Source organism: Aquila chrysaetos, chromosome 6 (genome assembly GCF_900496995.4).
Source record: "Aquila chrysaetos chrysaetos chromosome 6, bAquChr1.4, whole genome shotgun sequence".
Lineage (NCBI taxonomy): Eukaryota > Metazoa > Chordata > Aves > Accipitriformes > Accipitridae > Aquila > Aquila chrysaetos.
Genome location: NC_044009.1, coordinates 5061480 through 5087349, shown reverse-complemented (window position 1 = coordinate 5087349; position 25870 = coordinate 5061480). Strand labels below are relative to the sequence as shown.

General features: G+C 45.1%; 2 protein-coding genes across 14 annotated transcripts in view; both read right to left on the bottom strand.

The window, feature by feature from the left end:
- Window positions 1-177: 177 nt before the first annotated feature.
- On the bottom strand, window positions 178-1940 carry LOC115342984 (forkhead box protein E3-like). Its single transcript, XM_030018323.2, has one exon. It carries the CDS (start codon window positions 1840-1842, stop codon window positions 1156-1158), a length of 687 nt encoding a protein of 228 aa, XP_029874183.1. The 5' UTR covers window positions 1843-1940; the 3' UTR covers window positions 178-1155.
- Window positions 1941-4497: 2557 nt separating this feature from the next.
- The window catches only part of TMEM201 (transmembrane protein 201), a 35983-nt gene continuing 14610 nt past the window's right edge, over window positions 4498-25870 (bottom strand). For 7 of the 13 annotated variants that reach the window (XM_041124219.1, XM_030016529.1, XM_030016528.2 and 4 more), the window contains 8 exons: window positions 25342-25518; window positions 24328-24719; window positions 23646-23849; window positions 12910-13127; window positions 11166-11237; window positions 9995-10285; window positions 9363-9494; window positions 4498-8868 (listed from right to left, as the gene is read on the bottom strand). In XM_041124219.1, coding sequence (XP_040980153.1) covers window positions 8771-8868; window positions 9363-9494; window positions 9995-10285; window positions 11166-11237; window positions 12910-13127; window positions 23646-23849; window positions 24328-24719; window positions 25342-25518 — 1584 coding nt within the window. In that variant the 3' untranslated portion in view covers window positions 4498-8770. Of the gene's footprint in view, window positions 8869-9362; window positions 9495-9994; window positions 10286-11165; window positions 11238-12909; window positions 13128-15106; window positions 15390-23645; window positions 23850-24327; window positions 24720-25341; window positions 25519-25870 lie in introns of those variants that run through there. The other 6 variants (XR_003923751.2, XM_030016527.2, XM_041124221.1 and 3 more) reach the window with 6 other exon arrangements.

Sequence of the window (25870 nt, the reverse complement as noted above, 5' to 3'; positions counted from 1 at the left end):
AGTATTTCCAGCATTGTTTGTATCATATTGCTAAAATTTAAAGATGAGATTTAGAATCACTTTGTAAGTATAGGAAAGTATAAAATAACAACTATAAAAGTGGATTTAAGTTGCACCTTCTTTCAAGGATCATCAAGAAAGCATCAAAATAATTTAAGTACTTTCTGAAGCCACAACTTTTCGGAAGTACTATTTATTAAACAACTCATAAAATATAACACACAACAAGCGCTGCTCTTCACATAACAGCATTTGAACTTTTCTCTCCCTTGAAACACAGTTTTATTAGAAGCATATTTTCTCTCTGAACCCTTATTCTGAGGGAAAAGCATAGAAACTACTCCCTCTGAAATTAAAAGGGGAAAAGACCTTACATAGTAATTATAGCATCAGCATCTGTAAGAAACATGTTAACAATGAACACAGTAATTATAGCATCATCATTTATAAGAGACCTGTTAACAATGAACATATGTAAACATATATAACAAGCAACAATATAAAATAACTCTTCACTGTACGAAAAACCCCATATAGATTCGCTTTAAATACAAACCCACAAGATTCCCAGGATTACTCCAAAGATCTTTGGGGTTTGTGTTTCGGTCTTTTGCTGGTTCCCCCCCTCCCCAATGGAAAAATACATATATTGCTTTTTCATAAACCTTGAAAGAAAAGCTCCAAAAGAAGTTTAAGGACACTTGAAAAAATAATTTCCCTGCTCGAACCGAGTTTCACTTTTGCAAGGACTAGCATCTACACGACAGATTCGAGAAGACACAAGATACCGATTTAGCTTGCTCGAGCTCCGCAGCCCCCCCTTCAGCCCTGCCTGAAGGTTCAAACAACAATATCACAACCCCCCCCCCCCCCCCAAATCCCCCAATCCAAACGGATAAAGCAGCGCAGAAGCACAATTCACACTCCTCGCAGCACGGAGAAACAAGGTGGCACATCTCAGTCACAGCAACGGGAACTTCTCCGAGCAATCCTCCTCCAGGCACTTCCAATAGCTGAGCATTTATTTAAGCCCCTTTCTCAAGCCGGGATGCAGAAACACCCCCGAACACCCCCCCCGCCTCCAGCCAGCCGACACAAGCTCTGCTCAAGCAGATCAGCCCCCGTCCCGCGGCACCGCATCTCACGTCGGGGGCTTTATTTAAAGGAGGAGGGCACCTTCCCCCCCAGGTCGCTGCTGATCCCGAGATCCAGGTCCGCCGGGCGCAGAACAGCCCTCGCCCCGGCGCCGCCGGCAAGCGGCCAGGCGGGCAACCCCTGCGGCGGTCCCAGGATGGCGGGGGGGCCCCAACCGGCCACCTCGCCGCAGCGGCATCCCCGGGGCAACGGCAGCGCCAGCGCCGCGCAGGGACCGTGCGGGCAACCGGCGGGAGGCGGCGGAGCCAGCCAGGGAACGGCGGCGGCGGGAGGAGGAGGAGGAGGAGGAGGCGGCGGCGGCGGGGGGGGTGTTTGTCGGCGCGGGCGGCGGCGGCGGCGGTAGTCCCCCCCCGGGAACATGTCGTGGAAGGCGGGATCCAGCACCCAGTCCCCGCCGCGGCGGGGAGCGGCGGGGGGAGCGGCGCGGCGGGGCAGGCGGCGGAAGCAGGGGTTGAGGCTGAGGTTGTGGCGGACGCTGTTCTGCCAGCCCTTGGGACCGCCGCGGTAGTAGGGGAAGCGCCCGGCGATGTAGGCGTAGATACCGCTGAGGGGAAGCCGCTGCTCGGGGCTGGCCCGGATGGCCATGGCGATCAGCGCCACGTAGGAGTAAGGCGGTTTCTGCAGCGGTTCCGCCGCAGCCCCCCGGCTGTCCACCGCCGCCGGCTCGCCGGGGTCCGCCTCCCCCATGGCTCCGCGCTCCCCCGGCCCCGCCGCCGCTCTAAAACCCTCTCCCCGCCTCGTCCCGTCCCCCCGCCCCGGGGTGTTCGGGGTCGCGGGCGGGTCGGGACGGCGCTTTGGGTTCGCAAACCCAAATAACGAGGAGAGAGGGGGAAAGACGGAGCCGGGATGCCCGCCCGGCCCGGCTGGGGGAGGGGGGAGGGGAGCGGGGGGGTTCGGGTGGGAGCGAGGGCATCCCCCGGCAAAGTTCAGCGCGAAGTACCTGCGGTAGGACCAGCGGAACGTATCGCTTCTTACCGTTTCGGTGAGACGAGGTGCTCAGGTGCACACCTATTAATTACAGATGCAAATGCATCCGGCTCTCAAGCACCACAGAGCGTCACCGGCCCAGCCGGTACCGCGGCATCATGGCCGCGCAGGGGAAGCGTCTGTTAGCAGGTCCCCGGCAGGTACCGAGGGGGAACGGCGGCGGAGCAGGGCTCCCTGCTGCAGCGGTCTTGATTTTTATCAGCGTCGCGTTTGTGCGAGCGCTACAGTTCACCCAGTGCTTCACCGTACATCCGTATGTAAAGAACGATCGGTGGCACGATGCCAGTAATTTAATTAAAACACACGGCCGCCTTTGAAAAGTCTTCCTTTGATCACCCTCAATTAATTAAAAAAAAAAAAAAAGAGCCAAAGCCCAACAACAACCCTTAATTAGAAAAAAAAATCACAACTCACTAGTCTGGAAGGAATCGGCTCCTTTTTTCCAAAAGTTGTACAGAGCTAAGAAACAGAAGGAAAACATCGATGACTATCAGGCTGTTGTTCTCAGTTTACAAAAACTACCGACAGTAGCTTGACAGTGGTGGGTCAAACAATGCTATCACGTCTCATATTTTAAAAATACTGTACAGGTCTTTGAATAGAAAAAACTTTCAGTGGGCTGGATGGAAATATTTAAATTATTAAGCGTGAAGCATCCCTACTGGTTGTAACAAATCTTCCAAGAGCAGAAGGAAGCTCTTTGATGGAGCACAGGAAGACTCACCTGTATGACCACAGTTTAGATCTCCTGCCAGCCCTGTGTAATGGAAAAGCAAGTAAACAGACCACTGCTGAAAATAAAAACAGATTGCAGAACCAAACAGGCCTCTAACACTGAAAAAAGAGGGGGAGAAAGGAAGAGTGTCTGAGAAGTGCATCCCTTGCTGCATAGCAATGCACAGAACTTCTCCAGGTATTTAAAGACAAGACAGAATACATTGCCAGGTCTTAAAACAAATCAGTGGTACCATAAATCGGCAGTTCAGAGACTCTCTAAGAGTCGATCTTGGACTTTTAGAAAGCAGGCATTCTTTATTGCAGTGCTGGGTGCACGGGGGATCGCTCCACCTATCATGCACACCGTCAGGCCTAATTGTGCAGGTTAAGTACATGTATCCATTAGTTTTCTGGGAAACTATTAGCATATGCAAATGTCCTTTCTTAAAGAATGCTCATTAGTCCCTAAAAAAATGCTTGTTAGTGCTCTTATTATCTAAGTTTTCATTAGTGATGTAAAACCATATGGCTAGGTTAAGCTAAATTATCTACAAGGACAAGAACAAAGGCAGGTGTTCTTATCTTTTCCAGCCCTATCTATCAAGCAAGGCCTCTGCTTGTGCCTTCTCAGCAAGATCGTAAATTCATCAAACATTTAATTAAGTTTTGTGATTGCTCATGGCTCCCTCTTGCTCATTCTCATTTTCTTGATCTTTCAACCTCTACTATATCATCAGCAGCACATTTTAACAAAGTAAAACATAAGTCATAAAAGTATAAATGGAGGAAAACTACAGCCTTTGAAGCCTGTGCTTAGAAAGCCTATGTCTAAAAGCTTATGCCACCTGTCTCTTAATTTACATTACATTAAAAACATAAAGGTCATAAAATAACGCATTAAACCAAAATCTCAGAGAGACTCTCAGCCCCCATCTCACAGAGGAAAAAATCCCTTAAGTGCCAAATGAACACAAATCGTAAGGTGTGCATATAACTGGACCACTCTGACACCCTGTGACTGTGCTTATCTTGGGACAAATTCTGGGGCTTCACCAAACATCCCTTACATGTGCTCAGTCCTTACCCATATAAATAATCCTCTTGGCTTTCTTGCCAACATGCGCACGTTTGGAAGATGACTGGGTCAGGACCAAAGCACCTGCATTCAGTACCTCCCTTACACCTCCTCCTCCCTGCCTACCAAAATACTGAAAATCCAGACAAAACAAAATAGTGCTGGTGCTACCATGCGACCCTGCAGCCATCAGCTGAGGTCAGGGCTCTAAGGAAACAGGTGCGTAAATGACAGTCCCTACCCTACAGGAGGTCGAGACAGGAAGGTCCCTGCAGCTGCATCCAGGGAGAAGTTCAGAACATCAGTTTAATGGCAGGAGGTGGCTTCCCTTTTAATTGATGGAAAGCCTTCAGAGCATAACAATGGACTTCGTCCATTTCCAAATCATGGTCATGAGCTTCTCCTTGCTTCGGGGTAGCTCACACAGCTTTGTGCTTTCTCTTAGCTCTTGCTAGCTTTAGAAGAGTGAAGAGATCAAAGTTGATTTGACCACACACAAGCACAAATACTGTCTCTCTTTCCCCCCAAAATATTCAGCTCCCCTAGAAACAAACACACTAAGGTGAAAACTTAAACATTTTTTTTATTTTTTAAAGAAAAATATTCCTCTTCAAACACAAAGCATGAACTAAAAACCTCTGAGGAACAGCTGCTCCTCCCTCGGAGGGCATTTAACTAAACTGTACAGTGTTAGAGCTCCCCAAACAAGTATTACACACATGACATACAGTATTTCTTTCACAGGAAATAAGGTTTAGGACTCAAAATTGTCCTCCTCGCCCTCTCTAGATACCTACTCCATCCAGAAGTACTCTGTGCCTTACTCCCCACCACAGGACACAGTGATGATAACATCTGGATGCAACGTATATTTTTAAAAAAGGAAAAAAAGCATTGGCCAAATTGGCCATTTCTAGCCTTCTAACAAATGTCTGTGAGAGAGATTAAGACCATAGTTATTTCCAGGAATGGTGCTTGGAAGAAAAAATATAGCAGCATCCACAGGCAACACAAGCCGTTGATTCCAGCTGCCCTGTTTTAAGGAACCCAGTCAGTTCAGCAGTGTTTTACAGAAGTTCCCATCACCCAAGAAGGAGGAGTGGGAACAAAACATTCACAGGCCACATTTGTTGCTTGAGCAGACAGCCTAAAATTCAGTGAATCTGGCCTACATATGCCAGCAATGAGTTTTTTTTCCACATTGCCACAGTGATGAATTTCATGCCTAATATTTTATGTAAAAAGATATGACGACCTTCAGAAATCAGCAGCTTGTTCTACCAATTCTCTCTATCCCATCAAATAGATACGTGCATAATATATGTCACACGTACATAATATTTGTCACATCTGCCAAACTACCCAGACTGCGGAACTGGAACCAGACTCTAGAATCCAAATTCTTCCTAATTCGGAACAGCAAAATCATTGGAAGTCTCTGTAAGGTCTCAGAACGTGCCTAACAAGCCCAGAGCCAAAGAAAAAGTACCTGGGCATCTTCAGGGGAAGGTAGGTAATGGAAAAGGTCCAGAAATGGAGCTCATTTATATACCACCTGATCATTTCATTGTTGGTATTATTAAGTAATGCTCAAATCCTTATCAGACCATTTTGTAAAGATGTTTTCCATTCCATACACTCCAACAGCTTTTACAGTAGGAAAAATATTAGAAAAATAAAATCTCACCCCTGAACAACACTGTATGAAGATTAACATCATCAGTCACAAAGATTTTTACAGGGGGACCAGATAATCTTTTGTTTCCTCCAAACCAGCTTCATATAGAAAACAGCAGCAAGATAGACACCGTATCTAAGAGCTAGATTAAGGCCAACAATATAAAGACAAACATGGGCTCAGATCTTTTGAAATGAAGAAACCCTCCAAATGTTTTTATACATATGCATGCACACGCACACACATACACACGTATACTTGTGTGTACTATTCAAGCGAAGGCTTCACAACCGTGAAAGCACCACTGGAGAGTGTTCTAGCACCAGAATGAAAAAGTTGGTTGTCTTCCCTCTTCAGCAATAAAATCCAAAGTCTTTATATTGCTTTGGACAAGGTCACCAAATACCCTTCCAAGAACAGTTTCAGCGAGCAGATTCAGAAGTGCAGTGTGACACGTTAAAGTGTTCCTGTTCTGGAATACGGACAAGAAGAGGTGTGTGGAGAGGCTGCAGCTCCTTGGTTGCTGGAAAGGAGGAGAAAATCTGTATTGCAATCTGGTAGAGACAGAGACCAACTTGGACTCCAGGTGAGCGCGATGGTAAAACTCAGCGCAGACTGGGAGGTGAAAGTGGAAAGTTTGCATACGTGAAGTCACAGTGCACATCTGTTGGCATAATAAAGACAAGCAAACCCACAGTATTCTCTGGCAGGCTTGTCTCTGCATAGGAGGCCCCCGGGTATGCTGGAAGTCAGGACAAGGATCCACGAATGGGATGTCACACACTGCACCAGGACACCATCAAACTCAAACAGCAGAGGTCTAAATAGAAGCTTGTAAGTTGGTCTGCTAGCATCTTGCCTATACACGTGCTCAAGTGAGCCTGCGGAAGTCTATAAAAGGGACAAAAATCTCTTAACAGCAAGGTTATGGGTCCGGTTTGGCTACAAGTAACAATTCATGCAAGTTACAAAAGAATTAATCATCAACCTGCAGCACATCTTTCTGCTGCAGGTCTCTATCCTGGACCTAGGCCTTTGTATAGGAGGTGCTGGCTGTGCAGCCCTTTGCCAACACTCTAAAGATGCTGAGAGAAAGATGCAGAGTCGGGAATGACATCTCCACAGTCTCTCAGATCAGGACGTGTGGGCAGAGGTCTGCCCTCTGCCTCTAAGATGCAGAGTAGGCGATGAGCAGGCCTCGCTAACAAGGGAGGATGGGGAGCAGTGGCTGGAAGTGGGCTGCCGAAACAATGCAGGAAGAAATGGAAGAGACAAAGAGAGACTTAATTTTTTTAGTGTTTGAACCACCAGCAGTAAAGCCCCATTTAATCTGTCATATAGCATGCTGATTAGGGCCTGCCTATCGCTCGCTTGATGTACTAAGTGAGGCTGCGGTAGGAACTCAATTAAAAACGTGCAACAAAAAAAATGAAGTGAAAGGAAGGGTGATCATCACTCCAAGGTGTGAATTTCAGGTTCAGAGCAGAGAATTACCAGCAGAGAGACACTTTGTTTCTGTGCACATGCAAGACTATAACAGAAGGAACAGCAGCAGAACTGAAAGGGAGGAAAAGACACAGTAAGTGTAACACTGTAAGTCAAGATGCAAACACAGGACAATGGGCTGAGGGAGAGGAAAGAGAAAAGAAGTTTGAGGTAAAGGAGCCCAAAGGAAGAGACAACAGAAAAAAAAAAATCTTGATAGTGTCAGTCCTGCTTCAGGAAATACATAGCTAATGTCAGCTGGCTCTCTTTTCACCAGGTACCCTTGACACATTGGTAAATTTTCTCTCTGCACTTGGGATTTAAGAATCAAAACATAAAGATCAATATTTTTTTTTCCCCCCTAAAATGAATGACATGATTTTGAATATTCAGCACAATAGTCTAAATGGCCCCTGAATTCAAAGCAATGCTGAAGATTCACCCAAAAGCAGAAGTGCCCAAATTATAAACTGATTTTGAAAATCTAGGGCTACTTCCTTTGGGTTAGAAAAGCAGAATCTATCCAGAAGGCTGAACTGTCCAGAAGCAGGTTTGGCATTTCTCGCCAAGAGCACCTTGGCATTTAACTACGAAAGAAATCTCTTAAATGGTTACTTAGCAAATCCCAGTATCAAATTGAGATGTCAGGTTTTTGGATAAATGCATACAATCACACAGCTCCTCACCTATCTTCTAATAGAATAGATTTGTGCGTCTTACAGCAAGAACAAGCTATGCCACTTGCTGCTTCACTGGAAACACCAGCAGTCAGAGTTGTGAGCTGAAGCCCTTTGATTGTGGCGCAAATCACAGAGGGATCCTTTCTTATTACAGAATTAACTGTAACAAAATTAATGCCTCCTGGGTAAAGCAAAGCACAGGCTTCCTCCTTCTAAAGCAAACCACAAAAGGATGTCTGTCTGGGGTTTGTGCATACCTACAGCAACAGTGCTGGCTGTAGGTATGTACAGACAGCAGTTTCTGAGAACCAGCATGACCAGAATGGCAGCTGGTGAAAGTGGCCTCAGGGCACAGCCCAGGTGGAAGCACACAGACATGTAAGATGCAAGAATACGACAGAGCAGCCAAGGTCACCTACGTGCTTAGGCAAGCTTAAGGCAACTAAAGAAAATTCACTGATAATTTAGAGGAGAGTGCCAAAGGGAAGAGATAAGAGGAACCACTGGGCAAAGAGGCTGGGAATGCTGTTACAGTAGCCAAAGCCCAGCACCAGCTACTAAGCCATCCCTGTTCTCCAACTCCTTTGTTCTAATTCTCTTCATTTTACCAGCACCACCAACACGAGGTTAGTATGTCAGAAAGAAGAGCTGGGGATAGGTTCCTAAAAAACGTAGCTTACGCATTTTCAGGCTTGTGTCTCAGGTCAGTTCCTTTGAAAGAAAGCACATGGGCATTTGACTGGCCTCTTGCTTTGGACTGGAGCTTTCTGGGAATTCTGCCTGCCACCTCCAGGGACAATCCTGTGATATCTTCTACCTGGAAGTGATGGCAGCAGCTACCTGGGTTCCTTGTCATGACAGTTGAGCATACAGTAGTTTTTTAAAAAACAGCATGCACCAATGGCACGGCCATTAGACATGAAGCCGTGGTTGAATTCTTCTCGTCTCCTCAGAAGCAGGTGGAACCAGAAAGAACGGGAGTGTTGGCACAAATCAGCGCAGGCTCCGGTAGACATAGGCTGATGTGAAGACAGCATTGAGAGTCAGACTCACAGCTAGCAGACCTCGGAGAGCGGAGTTACCAAAATGACCTTAGTAGGAGAGGACAGCACAAAGAAAAAAAGGGAATAGTAGAAAGAGATATTAAGGAATTAATGAGATAAATAACAGTGAACGTGCGTTGTGCTCTTTCTCTCTCTTTGCCCAGCATTTTCACCATAAGCAGAAATTGCTGAAAAACTTTTCCTATCAGGAAAGATTCCACTGCTCTCTTTGGTTCTATTTATATATTCTATATATTCTCTCTATTCCTATTCTATATATTCATCTCATTGCTCTTCCCAACACCTGCATCCCCACCCCTTTCCTTCCGTTTCAGTTTAGCACTCTGTCAGTATTTGTCAGACAGTCCAAAGAATAGGAATAGCCTTATTAAGGTCTTAGAATAGCAGGCAGAAGATCCATTTTGCTACTACTTATTTATTTGATCTCAAGATCAGATCACTGCTACAGCACAGGAAAGATCTCAGTTACCCTCACAGAGATGCTCACACATACACAAAGCACTCGCATGCCTTGCGCCTACCTCTCCAGCCTGCCAAATCTTCCCCTTTGGTAGTTGTGTCCACCACACACGTAGATGAGTGTGATGAGTGATCCTCCTTTTTGATGGAATTATCACTGCAAATACTCCCTCCTTCCATAGCAGATCTCATATCTGCAAGGAGAAAAAGATGGCAAAATTCAGAAGGCACCAGTGGAAGCCAAAAGTAGCAGAAGTTACCAGACTAAAGCTAGACATAAGTAATGAATGGTTGCCTGGTAAAACCATGCAAGTATTGAGGACAGGAGCTGGAAACAAAAGGCAAATTTCACTGCTGTGCAGCAGAAGTCGCCTGCATGTTTGTCTCACACACTGTCCATATCAGCATCACCACATCCGTGGTTAAAGGAGTTATCCAAACAAGGGTGAAGGCAGTGGCAGTAGTATCCCTAGGACACCACTAAGTGAGAAAAGGACATGTGTTTTGGCAGACAAGAGGCTCTCCAGACCAGTGGATTCTTAAGGGAGCTTTAATAGCCCACTAGTCATCACCACCTGGGTTGTTCCTGAAGGTTCCCCATCTATTGTGTGGCCTAGATGACGTGCGGCTTTGCTTGCAAGCCAACTCCTTTCTACAAATGCATTTCCAGGAGTGCAGCAGGCTGCCAGCATACCATGCATTCCCCACTCACTGAGTTTCTTCTTTGGAAAGGAGGACAACTCGGTGGCAAAGATGTTGCTGTCTGAGTGGGTGTGCTCCTCTGAGCTAGTTGGGGTGAGCAGAGCCTCATTCTGAGATGGGAAAAGCAGCAGCTTCTGTCCTTTCAGGTTCAGGCGGGCAGGGCTGATGAGTGGCCGGCGGTACCGCAAGGAACCTGAGCTGGAAGTCACAGAGCCAGCCACCGATGGTGCTGGAGAGGGGATGCGGGAGGGAGCACAGCTGCCTGACAGCAGGGAGAAGTGCTCTGAAATGGAAACATCCCCAAAGAGAACATAATGAGATTATAATCCCAGTACAATAGGCACAGTTTTCTTTAACAATTCTACAAGAAAAGGAAATTGGAATTGCAAATGTCCAACATATCTTGTACTAGAAGTCTTTATTCATTCCAGCTCCCCCACTGGAAAACATGGAGAAATTCCACATGCATTTTGGTACACTCAAGAATGACTTGGACTAGGGTTTATCAGGAGTCGGGTGAGCTTTTTCTCTGCTCAGTTGTGTCCATTCAGGAGAGCCTGCATTACACATGCTGTTTTGCAGGTAAATTAACTGTTCTGGCATGTCCCTTAAAGGCTGTTGGGAAAGTTTATCAGGATGCGAGGAGGTCTGCACAATGGCATTAGCCCAGGCTGTGACTGCATTTCCCGCAGCAAACACTTAAGTAGCACAAACAGCCGAAGGATCCGTCTGGGGTCAGGAGGACAACAGACAGGTCACTGAAGGACACGGGACCAAAAGGGCAGAGCAGACAGGGTAGCCAAACTAGCAGTTCCTTGGGCTGGGGAAGGAAAGTGAAACAAAAGAGCTGCCCTAGGAACAGTTTCAAGTCTCCTAACAAAGCAATCTCAAGTCAGCTGTAGAGCAGGGAAGGGATCCTTGGTTCGTCTCACTGATTTCACTGTGAGCTCTTCCAGGGAAAAGGACATCCAACATATACAGCACCTTATTTTAATACAATCCCACTCTTAGTTGGAACTCTCTCTGCAGCATTTCTAACAGCAAAACTGACATTTTCACTGGGATGTGAGCAGGTAGGAAAGAATTAAACTTGCATCATGTGTTTCAACACACTCACTGCAAATCCTGCAAAGACATTTGCTCTGGAAGGCCTAGTGCATTACCTGATGTAGGAGATTCCTTGGACTGAGATGACTGCGACGCTGGTCGACTTCCGCTGAACAAGTAGCCGGAATCTAAAAAGCAAAAATGAAACAGTTTGAACCCAGCTGGCTCAGCTACTGGAAGCCTGTCCTTCAGAAATGTAACTGCATCATCTTGTCATCAATCTCAGAAGGTGACGGGTGGTAAACGTAGGCAGGGAAAATGTCCCTGTTTTTCTGGGCAGGCTATGTGCCAGTGTCAGAATAATCCACTTTTCCCAGCTGCAGCACAACAGATCTGTCCAGCAGGCTCCAAAACCAGCCCTGTGACTGCATCACAGCCTGGCTTGCCTCTACTTTAAAAGGAAGAAGGTGATGATAAGGTTGTATCCTTTTCTCATGAAAAGAGCCTTTAGGGTAGATCATAGCGTGAGATGAATTCCCATCTAGCTGTCAGGCACGGTAGCCATAATAATGAGGCAGAGAAAAAAAAAAAAAAAATCAACGAAAAGTACTGAAGTCAGGAAAAAGAAGTGCTACAAATGAAATATCAAGAGCTTAAATCGATTATTTTTCTTAGGTATTTGATTTACATCGAGGCAAACAGCTTTGGAAGCTGAAAACCTTGCTGTTTGCAAAAAATATTCGGCCCCAACAGCATGCTCTCTCCAGTCTGTCTGGCTTTGCACCTTAGCAAAAGAAAGCACAGACCTCACAAGGGTGGTTTAGCATGCAGGGGGAATCCCAGGCATTTGATGCATTTGCACCTGCCCTTCCAGTGGCAGTTAGGTAACTGGGAAGGTGAAGGCTGTGCCAAAAGCTGCCATGCTGCTGAAAGGTTTGCATGGCTGGTCTTTCTCTTGCTCTTAGTGGATCTGGCAAAACTGCTGGCAGCATGAACTAGAGAAATGTCAAATCAACTAAAAAATCCCTGCAAGACTGCTCTCTTTGCTGCGGTGTTATCCTAGAAACTGCCACATTTTGGCCTCTGACCTTCTGGTAATCAGTTAGTGACACGGAAAAGCTTAATTTTCCTTGGATGGAGAACTGAAATAGCATTTAGCTGTTAGCATTTATTTGAAATAGCAAATAGCATTTGAATGTTATCTGTTAGTTTCAAGCACAGAAAAACTGAGGGCTTACTGAGTTACTGGGAGACAGTCTTTTCTTAGGTCTATAAATCTTCCCTAGATTGCAGAGAGCCCTTAAAACCAAGAGGAAACAGGGTCTCTAAAGCAGCTTCAATAGTTGTGCTAATGCATATCAAATCCAGACTTAGGGAAGAGCCTGCCTTCACCTCTGCTCCCTTCAGCTGTAGCAAGAAAAGCAAACTACACAAAGCAGCTAGAAGGAAGGGAGCGATCGCCCTTGCCAGATCAGTTATCCTAATGCTCCCAATCACTTCCAAAAGCTGCCCTTCTCCATTCCCATGTCTAACTGCTCCTTCTATCTCTCGCCCACACAGAGCCTTGTAGCTTGTGCCATACTGCCACGAATGCCTGGAAAAGCCTCTGGATTTCAGTAAACCCACAGCAGGCAAGCACTCAGTGAGACTTTTGTTTCACCAAGACGGCAATGGTATGGTGCATAATTTCTTAATGATAAAAAAACTGATTACCAACGCTGGATACTCCTCTGTGCCACAGGAGCAGCAATCCCTAAACAGGACTATAACATGTGGATACTTCACAGTCCATTTTCTTCTGAAGCATTGTACCACTCCACTGTCACTTCCACTGGGCCAGAAAGTTTCAGGCACACTTACCTGCTCTGGCCAAGGAGGGGATGGTACCCAGTGAGAGTGCCCTGTTGAGACGACCAGGAAGAGAGGAAGAAGAAGTTCTGCGCGGGGATCTGAAGAGCTGTTGGTTTGTCAGCTGGAGAATACTGGGTGGTGTTGGGACAAAGAGAGACGTGGCAGGCGAAGGGAAGCCACTCCCAGTGCCGCTGGGAAAGAGAGTTATCGAATCCCCAGAAAGGTACCTGCAAATGACACACGACAGACATTTAGCAATGGGTACATTCCAGTAACTCCCTCTCTCAGTTGTACTTCTTGCATGAACACTTTCTTTGTTATCAGGTTTGTACTAATTTTTCAGTGCAGGACTGAAAGATGCAGAATGCTTAAGAGTTTACGGGAATGTTCCTACACCTTTGAAACTGCGAAAGGAAGAACTGCTCAACCTTACTTAAATTGTTGGGCACCAACCCGTCCCACAATACAGGGTGGAAAAAATGGTGGAACAGTTGAGGAACTCAAGTGCAAATAGACATAGTACCTTGGTTCTCTCCCTGAATGAGAAAATTACCTAGAGACCACCAGAATGGTTTACGAAGTCCAGATACACGTAGGACCAACAATAGAGTACATTTTATGTTTGTTATGTGCACATGCAAACAACATGCTTAGAAGTGTTGTAACTGTGGGAAGCAAGTAGTTATCTACTAGCTTTTTGTCTTTAGAAATCAGAATCAACATCTTACCTCTGATGCCAGTATAGAGAAAAGTATTTTTATGGGTACCTAGATAAAGACTTAGGCACAAAAGCTCTGTTTTAAAACTAACATTCAAACATCTTTAATACATTTGCCTTTATTATATTTCTGTGAGGTAATGAAGACTCACGACCCTCATTTTACAGATGGGAAAGAGAAGCAAAAAGAAGCTGAGTGACTTGCCGAGGGTCACATAAAAATCCTGATAGAACAGAGATACTAACCTGGGTTTTCCAATCCTAAATTGAGGCCTAAACCGTTACATTTTCCTTTCTCTGCATATCATAATTAGCCACAAATAAGTACTAGCGTAGCGATTCAGAGGCAACTGTGCTCCTGTAGCATACACTCCAGGAAGTGTCTTGCTTCTAGTGCATAAAAAACAATCTCTTATTACAGTGCCTGGAAAAAATTTAAATTGCCAATAATAATGGCAATTGTATTTCTAGGTCTGTGAGTTGTTTTCAATGGGTTCTTTCCAAATGAAAGAGTGGAGCTGTAGAACAGCGTGTCCAACTTGAGAACAGAAGACGAGAGATAACAGACAAAACATACTAAGGGTACCTGTACCAGTTAGCTTGATTTTTAAGTATTACAGGCATAACTGACTTCTGTTCCACTGCTAAAATAACTGTATGAGAGGACTTTGTATTTTAAACAGTTTTTGCAGCTAGTACTGCCACACGCAATCACTATATGCAAATAAACTATGCAATCAATTTCCAATAACCCCATTTCATCACCTACCGTTGCAGTGGTTTAAAATTTAAAAGTCAACCTAAAATGAACAATCTGTCAAAAACTTACTCCTATTTTTACCGTCTTTCTATTCCTCCTTGCAATCACATACTGATCTTAGTCTACGTGTACGGTTTAGTTGATGACACTGCATCAGAAATAGAGAGTCAGCTTTGGAGTCTCACTTGTGTCCTCATGCCACCAAAATGAGCATTCTAAGAAGGTTGCAATGTTGAAAGTATAGGAAATTTGTATTATTTTTAACAAGTGAATAAAATAGATGAAGGAAAGTCTAGAATATGAACAAGATCTCTCAAGGATCTCCTGTAAGACTTTTGTTTAGTTAGAAACAGGTAATACACTTGTCAAGTAAGTCATGATGAAGTACTAACAAAGTATGAAGTGTATACATTTTAAAACTGAGATATCAGACTTTGCAGCATACAATGAAGCTGCAACATTTGGAGGTTTAATCTCACTTCTGATGAAAACAGAGACAGATGAGAGCAGCAACGTTGCTTTTCTTCTGTCAGAGGGAAGCCAATAGTAAATCAGAGCGTGAAGGAATATACGTATCTCAGTCTTGCACTGTGAGATGATTTATGTGTGTGCCATTCTCTCTTGGAGATTAAAGAAGCAATGCAGCAATATTATGCAGTGCTAGCATGTCCAGAAGAAGGAGTTTAGAGTTAAGATTACAATTTAAAATATCTTGTAAAACTACTTATCTGCTAGTACGAGGCAGACATCAACAATCCCGACCAGCTTAATCAGGCTGAACAACCTCTGAGCCAACCAGCTTCCTGGTGCTTGCAAGCAGCACAAGCCTTTAACAGCAGCAAGGAACTCGTCAGTCTTGCAGCAGAAACTGCCCAACCTCTTCAGGTTCCAGAGGACCTGGGAATGGTGTCATGCTTCGCATATGTGCAGAGTCCTTTAGTGCACACACATACGCACATTTGCCCCACCACACATACAGATGTAAATAGCGGATATAAATGTCCACCTCAGCTTTGTAAGAGAAAACAAATGGGAAAGGGAATTAGAAGTGCAGCTCAGGACTATGATATGAATCATAACAGAAAGAGTGATACCTACCACTCCCTGTGCCATGTCTGTGAAGGGCCAAATCAGAGCATTGCCTGTGAACAACATACCTCTTTTTTCCTAACTTTGCACCTTTTGTACTTTGGGCTAAAGGAACCAACTTTACACAGCTCCTTGCTGCAGTGGAAAACTACTTATCTGGCTTATTGGCTTTCGGTAGTTTTTCACTTAATGGGCTGGAAGATTCTACAATCATTTATCACTCATAACCACAATCTCTTGTAACTTTTTGGATCGGACTTCCATGGGCTCTGCTGCTTAACAGCCCCACTTCTCAACCTCACCAAGTTAGTGCAGTCAGATCCTCTGGGCACCTGATGAATCATTTGTCTTGCACCATCCAGAAAAGGAATTTTTCTGGGTAGCAAAGAGGAGCTGAAGAATTTTAAGCATAGCATATTAATGCCTTAGGATTGAGTGCTGATCAAAGAATGGCTTAAATATTGATCTGCTCTGAACAAAGTAAATTCCTGCAACATGTGCAAAAACCTGTTCCTCTTCTATGCGTTCTTCTCTTTAGTGTTTGCCACTGTCACGTCAAGAGGGCTAGATGCTGCTAAAAAGCAGGGGTGCTGCCACGGGAATGCACTTCATGCCTGAGAATGGTCAGCTGAACTAAAGCTTCTTTCAGAAGCAGATGAAAAAAGGTGAGATCAAGGGGATCATAAGGCAGGAAGCAGCCACATCACAGCCCTGGAATGGAGCAGTGCAGCTGGTTCTTTGCTCTCAGACTACTGCACTGCTCCAAGCCATTTGTGCATGTGATAACAGTTGTTCTGGTAACAGTGAAAAAGTAACCAAAAAAGGAAGAAGAAGGGAGGGGAAAAAAAGAAAAAAAAAAAAAGAAAAAAGAAAAGGCTCTGGAGTCAGACAGTTTGTGGAAATAGTCAGGGCCCGGAAGCCGTTTATTTCAGAACTTGGTATTGTGAACATCAAAAATTGGGTACCTTAATTAGTGTTTACAATGATCACAGCATTACTAGACAGTTGGGCACAACTCTGCTACACAGATACTTTAAAAATAAATAAGTAGCTTAAAGAAGAGTATTACATGGTACGGGACTGTACACTGTCCTGAAGAAACACCTCCTGCCAGCAGAGCCTCCCCTCCTCTGTCCCAATACCTCCCTCTTATCCAAAGACAACACCGTATATGTGTGCCTTTTTAATTCACATTTTAAACAGAGATGTTGCATCACCCCTGGGATAGAGAGAGACATGGGAGAGCATGGGTCAGGTCAGACTACAGGGCTGTAGATGGACCCACTCCTACTATCAGATAATTCAGTACATGAAGTAAGAAGGTTAGATGCAGTCACCATCAGGCAGCTTGCTGTATGTGCCTAGGTTCACCTGCCTGGAGGCAACCAGGGAACCATATATCAGTCATGGGACAAAACGCTTCCTCCGGACTTAAGATCCCATCATAATTTACCTATGAGTTATCCATGTACAACTGCACCATTTTCTCCAGGCAGCATGGAGACTGCAGCAGCAGCTCACTATCACCTTACTGCTGGGTGCGAGATAAGCAAGTTTCTGTGAGCTGACATACAGTCACTCGTCTGGTCTGCTGCATCACATCAGTCAGTGCCATAACCTGCGCCTCCGGTCAAGTTGGCAGAATCAGGAGTAGAGAGCAATATAGTGAATAAAAAACAGGCACAGGGAGAGGGGAGAATAATGCTAAAAAAGGGCACAGGTCTCAGACACATTAAGATTTTGGTACGTGACTTAGAGAACTAGACACTTTAGCTGCCAAGACTAAAAATTCTTTTCTCCTACATGTTGCCCTGCTTTGGATGAAAAAGGAGGGTTGAATTAGAGCTGAAAATGCTCCAGCTGCCAGGTCCTGCAGTAATACCTTCTGGAGTACAGACAGACATTTGGCATCAATTTTGCTTTCCCTCCTAGCTGGTGGCACAAAGGTGTGTGTGTGTGTGGGGTGTGTATGCACATCCCATGTCTACAAAAATCCAGACTTGCTGGCATGACAAAAATATTCATAGGACCTCTTCCCTGCCTGTGTACTCGATAGCTTTGGTCCCAAAATGAGTCTTTACAGGGGATGACTCAAGGTACACTTCAGGACTGAGTACTGCCCCTTTCATATGAAAGCATCTGCTATGGCTCAAAGAGGCCCCAAGCAAACTTGCAGGTGACAGCACACCTGGAACGAACTAGCAGGTTATATGTGACAGCACACAATTTCAAAAGCATCTCTTTAAAAACCAAAGCAAAGCCATACACCACAGCTCCCTGCTTTCATGAGCGGAGTCAGTCTGGAGCAATCATCTGGCTATTAATTATATTAATTTTTATAGAGTATAATTTGTCCACAATACATCGATACATACTTTCTACAGTATCTAAGCATGATTATTAGCTTCACATAATTTCAGCGTACTTGAAAAATATTCATAAAGCCAAAATAAAACACCACTACACCATTTTTATATTCCCCTCTTGTCCTCACCCTTTGACACACCCAAGCTCAGTTCACTAGGGCATGCAAAGCACAGATGTAGGAAAGGAGGAGTTAATAGAAAGGAAAGAATGGGATATAAGTATAACATATTTAGAATTGTAAAGGGCCACAAAGGCGTCAGCTTGCATGCAGTGATGTCAGTGAGGGCTTCAGAAAGACCAGAAGTAGCAGCAGCAGAGATGCTTACTTGGTTGCTAGCTCTGGGTTCTCCCTCAACCCCCCTATAGTCTGCAGAGTTGCTCAGAAATTTTAGACTGCAGCCCAAGTATCCTCTTATGCCCAGCCACTCTCACTGGTAGCAAATGAAGGACAAAAGCACTGGCCTGGCAGACGAACAGGCAATGCTGTCCCAAGTTGCAGCTGCATCAGTTGCACTGAAGCAGAGCAACAGTGTTGTCAAAAATCTTGTCCAGGGAAAGGCACTTAATGAACTCACATTGGCCCCTTTATACACCCAACTCTGCTGGGCAGGGTACGAAATGCTTTTGAGTTGGCAGATGAGCCACGGCCACTGTGAGAGCAGACCAGAGTCAGCCACTTCGGGCTGGAGCAGATTTGATTTCAAGTGACACACAAACCCACTAACAATCCCTCGTTACCTGAGCTCCATTCTGTAGTACTATCCTCTGGTCCAGACACCAGCACACAGCCAGTGTAAAAAAGCAGCACCTGAAATTAGAGGCTTTGGGGCTAAAATCCTCTAATACTGTTGAGTTAAGGTGTTTGCATGCTCTGGCCTGCATGGCTGGGAGAAACCTCAGGCAACAAAGCTGCATCTGGCGACCACAGGTTACCACATGTTCCTCTGTGGCCTGAAATAAGAGTCTAGCTAAGTGGAAACAAGAAGCTCAAAGCACTGATCAAGTGATTCTGGATTATTTTTGTGTCAGCCAGGTTAGTAAATTACCAGCCCTTTGTTAGCCATTATCCCCCTCAGCAGAAGGAAATGTAGACCCATGTGTCATACAAAATAGCACCTCAGCTTCACGAGGATGGTGGCACTGTGCTCAGATGTGGGACTTGCACCAAAATACCCGAGCTGGAAGCATACATTTCCTTCTGCTGGACTCACTGTGAGGGAAGCAACCAGGCAGAGTCAGATAGCACATCTAACTGCTGAGCTATTTCCTAAATGAACCTCAGGTAAAAAATGCAAAGTTGGCAAAGCACCTTCCATACAGAACCTACAGCACGGCATAGTGTTTAGAACAGTCTATTTGGCATTGAAATCAGGTATTGCAGGAACCGTCTCAGTAAAGGCAGTGGTGGTTTAACTAGTTTTTTTTCCAGAAACAATCAACGGTAAAATCCTGCTAACTTATAACTGATCTTCTTCAGGCCTAATTGTCTAAGGAGACACAATCGGTACAGATCGAATGCTAGCAGTTCATAAATCACACCACCTCTGGAAAAAAAACACCTTTCTCCTCCTTTCTTCCCTCTCCTCCACAAGATCAATCATCCTTTACCATCAGCAAAAGCATGTGAGAAAAGCAGAAAGAGAGGAGACTGTCAGCAGCAGAGTCTCCAAAAGACCAAAAATTCAATTGCTGCAAGTTTGTTTTTGAGGCTCTGAGGTTTTTTGTTGCTTTTAGAAGCAGCAGCATAGACATGCTGAGGCACCAAGAAGTGGGAAAATAAGCTGACACCTGAGCAAAGACAAAAGCTTCTTTGGCATTAAAATTAAACCACACTCCAATATGCGTTTTGTTATTTTGTTTTGCCACTGAAATTTTTCCAATTATGAGTCCAAAAGCTCTTGAATTATAAGTTGTGGACAAAGCACCGCAGAGACCAGGGCTTCAGTTGGACAGCTTGGCCATAAACCGAAGTAGCTTTCTGATGTTCTGACATACAGAATTAGTGCAACTTGTAAATATACTTCATTTGTATTAATCTGCATAAAGTGAAGACAAATGGATTTCTTGCTTGCATGTCAATTGCAGTTAACATTATCTCCCAGATGAAAAGGTTTAAAACTCAGAATAGATTTGCACTTGCTGTGCAAACAGAGCTAAGTATTAACAGTATTATTCAGGCTTCACAGTGTAAACCCCACTCCTTCCCACAGTTCTGCCAACTGCCTGTTCCTCATATCTAGTGTGCGTCCTCCCCATCCCATCACAGTACTGCACAGGAGAAAAGACCAGAGATTAAAAGAAAAGATCAGGCACAGGAAAACAACGTAACACTTAACAGCAAAACATCATAAAAGGCACCAGACCCCAGGGGGCTCAAAGATGGGACACCTTTAAATTGAAAGAAAGAAAGAAAAATAAACAAAAAAAGTGCTGCTAAAAAGAAGGGAGGAAAACAGCTGTTCAGAAGAGATAGGAGGCCACATTAAATAGGACAAAGTGAAATATAATACAGCCTTGACTTTCAGCTCCTGAAAGCAAAACATCTGAAGAGGCTGACAAGCATCTTTAGAGGCTGCCACTTAAGAGTTTCCTTGCTACTGGGCAAGAAAATTTGGACAGATTAATTTTATTCTTATTAAAAGGATATTGCCATTAGAAATCAGGCATGACATTACCATGACCATCCCCACACATTTTAACAGTTTGTCAGCTGCTCACACCCCTCCTCCTTCTAGTGGTCTCAATATATCCTTCTAAACACGAGATTCCTCCCACCACTGGGACATACTTGACAGCTGAGCAGCAAGAGGAACTGCTCACCTCTGCCACACCAGGCGGCTGCAAGCTCATGTGCTAGAAGCCAGCAGGAACTTTCAGTCCAACTTCTATAAGTAAGTGCAGAAGACAATCACAGCTAAATAGAAACATCAGTCTTTTCCTATATTTAACTTTATGGGGAAACCTTGAAAGTACTGAAGCAGGAAGAGGGGAGGAAGAAAAAAAAAGTCTAGCTGTCGTATTTCACTTAATGGACATAATAGCTCAAGTTTCCTGGGTCTTCTATGCAGCTTGTTTAGAGAATGGTAGAGCTGGCACTGGATTTGGTTCCAGTGTCCATTTCATTAGGTGGCTTTCTTCACCTCACTGTTAACAGCAGATGGGCTGCAGAACAATAGTGTTGGAAGGGCTGCTGCAGTGGGGAGTTTTCCAGGGGTGAAAACGTTATAGGGATCACTGCACTGAAAGGAAAGCTGAGTAGACAGTGATAGCACATCCATACAGAAAATCGTCCCCACTTTTTTTCATCCCCTGCCACTTCCTGTCCTTTCATCAGCTTACTACTGTCTGTCTTAACATTGCTCCCTGCTCCAACAGGCTGACAGGTACAGAAAGATGACTGGATTTTTAAGGAACATTTCCTACTAAATCTCCTAACGGAGAGTAGGAAAGAGGCACCAGAGTGATTGTGAAAGTCTAACCCAGCACTGAGGACCCTGCACACTTCTGTTAGCCTTTTTTCCTGTTTTGATGAAGTCATGTGGCTTCTTGTAGCATTTACTTTGAAACAATTCTCTAAATTCAATTAAGTATCATAGGGGAAAATGGGACATAATGGTTATTATTTAGCATTTTGAAAGTCTGAGACTGGCACAAGAAACAATCCAGGACTGTGAACTGGAAGAGAAACCTTTGGGGTCAGAATTGATAAACAATGCAACACAGAAGAATGGAACCAGACTTTGCAGATACTGGATTCCTTTTGTGGACAAGTAAACCACCCTCAGAGCAGCATCATGTACAAGCACCAGAATGGAGAAAGGTGTTCTGTTTGCTTGCAGGTGGATATTGCATTTATCTGAAGGCACCGGAAAAAAGTTCCACAGCAGAGCACATCTGGGAAGCAGGTTTGTGTCCCCCCTTCCCGTGTCAGTTGTTAAGTTACAGGCACGTGGTCCTTCAGCCAGGAGCTGTACCTTCCCATGATACACTCAGCTTGGCTTATTGTTAACAAATCTCTGCAGAGCTTTTGTTAGTGTTACCTTTCTGCTTTCAAAATGAATACTGGTATGAAGAACAGTAACTATGAAAATCTATGAAATCTCTTTTGTTTTCTTTAAAAAAGCGCTTCTATAATTTCACCAGCATCTGCAGCATCCAGTAGCGTCTGAATCTTTCAGCAGGAGATGCAGATACTTCATAGTGAGATCTCCATTCTGATTATTTTAGAGTTTATACATAGGAAAATCAAGACATCCAATTAACTTATATCAGACTATTAGCGTGGCAAGTTCCATTGCACTATTCTGAACAGAAGAAAATAGTACATCTTCTGTAACAATGCTATTTCCTCTCGAAAGGCCCAAATCCAGATGAGAAACTTGGTGGAGTGCCTTGCAAAAAACAGTGCAGGCTATCAGACTGCTTATCCTAAGAGGCCCCAACAAGTTAATCCTACAAAAACCCAAGCAGCTGAAAGCTCCTTCCTCCCCACACAGTAACATCCAGTCATCCCAGATTTCAGAAGAGGACTGCCAGGCACTCAAATCAAAGTCACCATTTCCAGACCCCTTTCTTCAGCAGCATTAGGACCAATACCAGACTTCAAAAATACCCCCACCAAGTAACAAGAAAAATCCATCTCTATTGCCATGCAGTCCCCCAGCAGAGGCTGCCACCCCTTCCTGTAGCACATCCTCCTAATCTGTGTTCTCAACCATAAGGAAAACATTGACTAAATAAGTAGTGATGTACAACGAAAGCTGACCATATACCATAGCATGAGGTGGTTAGTCCCTTATTTCTTCTCTTTCTCAGGCTACAGGGGTGGAGGAACATATGCATTTTTATCCAGTTGTGCTTTTACACAGGTGCTCCTCGGGGGGTGGTGGGAGTGGGTGGGTAAAAAAGCCAAACAAAACCGTTATTGAAAGCCACAGCCACTGGCAGATTTGAAAATTTAGCCTAAAACAGCTGAATACTTTCAGATATTCAATCAAGACACCCTGAGCTACATAACCTTTTAAAGCACCCTTTTAAATAAATTATTGAAGTTCCAGTCAAAAGCACTTAAGGACGCCTCTCCATTTGAAAAACAAGTCAGAGGAGAATGCAGAGTAAGAGAGCATGCAGTTAAGTGATGCTATGCAGTGGAAGGCAAGAACTAGGTTGTGGACTACACGTGGTCCCCTCCTTGCATGCCTGTACACCATGCAGTGTTACTACAGCACACATTTACGAGGACTCGGAATCCAGAGGCAAGTTCGCATCAGTTCGAAATTAAAATGACCAGCACCATTAGAAAACTGAAGGTGGCCTGGGCCCCATGGAGGATCAAGGCAGAGGATTCCTCTGTGACTGGCTAAGGATGGACAGGCAGTGAGAAGAACCGGAAGGACAGGAGAAGCCAGATTCTCTTTGGCTGGAGGAGCAGAATGGGGAAGATGCTGCATTTATGGAGCAGTTTGTGAAGCAGCTGCTGGAAGAACTGGCTTTGGGAAGGTTGGATATTTGCACTGCTGACGTAGGATTCAGAAGGAAGGGAGAATGGAGGCAGCAGGAGTAGCTTCCATGGCTAGCACCAGCAGTGGAAATGCTCCAAGCAGCTAGCACACTGGGAAGCAAGGATGGGAAGAAAAAAAAAAAAAAAAAAAAAGGAAGAAAAGATCTTCACTGCTTATCTAATTTAAAAAAAAATAAAAACAAAAATAAAAGAGGAAAGGAAAATAAAAAGAGGAGAGAAAAGCACCAGTCGCAAAGAGTTCACAAGGCTTTTTTTCCTCCTTCCCCCAGCGTCACTGCTCTGGCTCTGACCTTCGGGGCCGGTATCTCCGATGGCCCGTAGATTTCCGCGTGGCCACTGCTGCGGTGAAGCCTACCAAGCAGCACAAGGATGTGGTGCCAAATTTGGCTGTGTCTAGCCAATTGGGTGTTTCCATCTTCAGGTACCTCTCAGCTAAATGCAGACTCATCACTACGAACCACAAGACTGAAGCAAACGCATCAATTCTCCGGAGCCTGCAATGGCAAGAAGAAACCAAACAAGACATAAGGTAAGAGTTTAAACACCAATGAACCCCCTTAGTCCTGAGGAAGGAGAGGGAAAGTGGGGAAAAAGTGGGGAGGGTACACAGACTGAGCAGGTTATGTACTATCTCTTACTACGGTTGTATCATCTGTGGCCTTTCCCACTGCTGTGGCAACTGAATAGACCAGTTCCATTTTCGCCCAGATTACGGAGCTGCACAGGGAGCTTTTCATTCACAGTAATTTGAGCTTAAATTGAATGAACCAAGGCACAGATCCAAAGCAAGCTCTGCTGTCTCCATCCAGCCGTCTGACAACCCAAAGAATAACAAGAACTGTGCCACCCAGTACTACATGTGCTATTCTGGCAAATGTTTACTCCCTGGCTCGCTGAGTCAAGACAGGACAAAAGACCTCCAGTATAATGCAGTTTTCCTTTAAGTGAAACAGAAGAAAAGAGCACACCCACCTGATCCGCCCAGCTAAGAACATGGCCAACAGGCAGGTGAACAGCCCGAGGACTGCGACTGCTATCTGGTGATTCTTCCCGTAAGCCCATGCGGCACTCAGGTTCTCCACCATCTGTTCTGGGAGCAGGCGGAGCAGCTCCCGCCAGCCTGCCACCGTCACGGAAGTGTCATTTTCCAAGTCTGTATGTGAGCTTGTGCCAGTCCTGTTCCGAATGGATGCTGGATCAGAGGAGACAGGAGCAGGGACAGCTGCACTGAGTGAGAAGGGGTCGCCTGACCCATACAAGGCCATCAAAACCAGGAACGCACAGCTGAGGAAGGCCAAGAACCGCAGAAATATCACCTGAGCTGGTGTGGTTATGGAAGCAGAAGAGGAGGATGAACATAAATTCTGCAGAGGAAGGGAGAACCACCTTGTCAGAAGCTGAATAAACTCTAGTAAGGTTTTGAAACAGTGCTTTATGAAACACTTCCAGACTGTATGGTTTACTGGACAGTTTTTCTCAAGTCCTTGTAAGTCCCTGTACTGGGCTGACACCACATGGGGTGTTGTAGAAGAGCAAAGAGCAACAGCAGAGCTATGTGCAGAAGCCAAGGTCAGGCAGGGCAGTGAAGCAAGGAGAGGGCCATAATTCACTTTCCATCATTCTTCCTTCTTTCCCCCCTCCCCGTACTCTGTAGTTGCCTGCACTGTACTCACTCATAAATTGGCTTCCCTACCTCCCCTTTTCTGCCTGCCCCACTATTGGCTTCCACTCTGTTCTTATTATTATGTTAGACTTACCTTCTGGCAATTGCACTGAATGACACCAGCAAGAGGAAAACCTCAAGCTAACATCAGGAGCATCTGTGGCAACTATCCTGTGCTCTTCAAACTTCTGCCATACACCCAAGCTCCCAGAGTCAGAGAGCCCCAAGGTCGCTGCCTTCCTTTCCCAGCAGCAAACCCAGGTGCAGAGGTACCCAGTTCTCTGCACTTCCCCCTAAATTCCCTCATCTCTCCCCCCATGTACCTGAGCATAGGTCTTGTCTGTCTCACGGCGTTTGAAATGGTGGCTGAGTAGCAGTGCCCGGAGCTGCCGATTCTGGTGTTTTATGTAATACTCCACAGCAGCCTGGCATGGACGGCACAGCTTGTAGGTCTGCTCCAGATGGTGCTTATACACCTCAATCTCCTCATCATATTTGCCCTGGTGAGAGAATAGGAGAGGAAAAGTAGGTGAGAATTGCAGGTCCCTCACCAGTTATCATGCCTGCTACTGACATAAGAGCAAGGCAGGCTTCCAGTCTCCAGAGGAACAGTCCCCTGAAACCAGGCCTGAACAGTGACCAAGCTGGAGGCCAGCCATGCAACCAACTTTGCATACAGCTGACCCAGCCTCCCATGTCCTAGAAGAGAAGAAACAGCCCTTGCAGAAGGCTGCTGTGGCCCAATTTCAGGATGTTGACTTTCTGCGGCCCAATTTTGCTGTCTTTGTCGAGACCTTATGAACAGAACACAGAAGATGAGACAAAAAACTAGAATTGCTCTTTCCCTCCTCA

Coding starts and splice junctions, on each gene's coding strand:
- LOC115342984 (XM_030018323.2), bottom strand. CDS start 1,842: ATGGGGGAGGCGGACCCCGGCGAGCCGGCGGCGGTGGACAGCCGGGGG.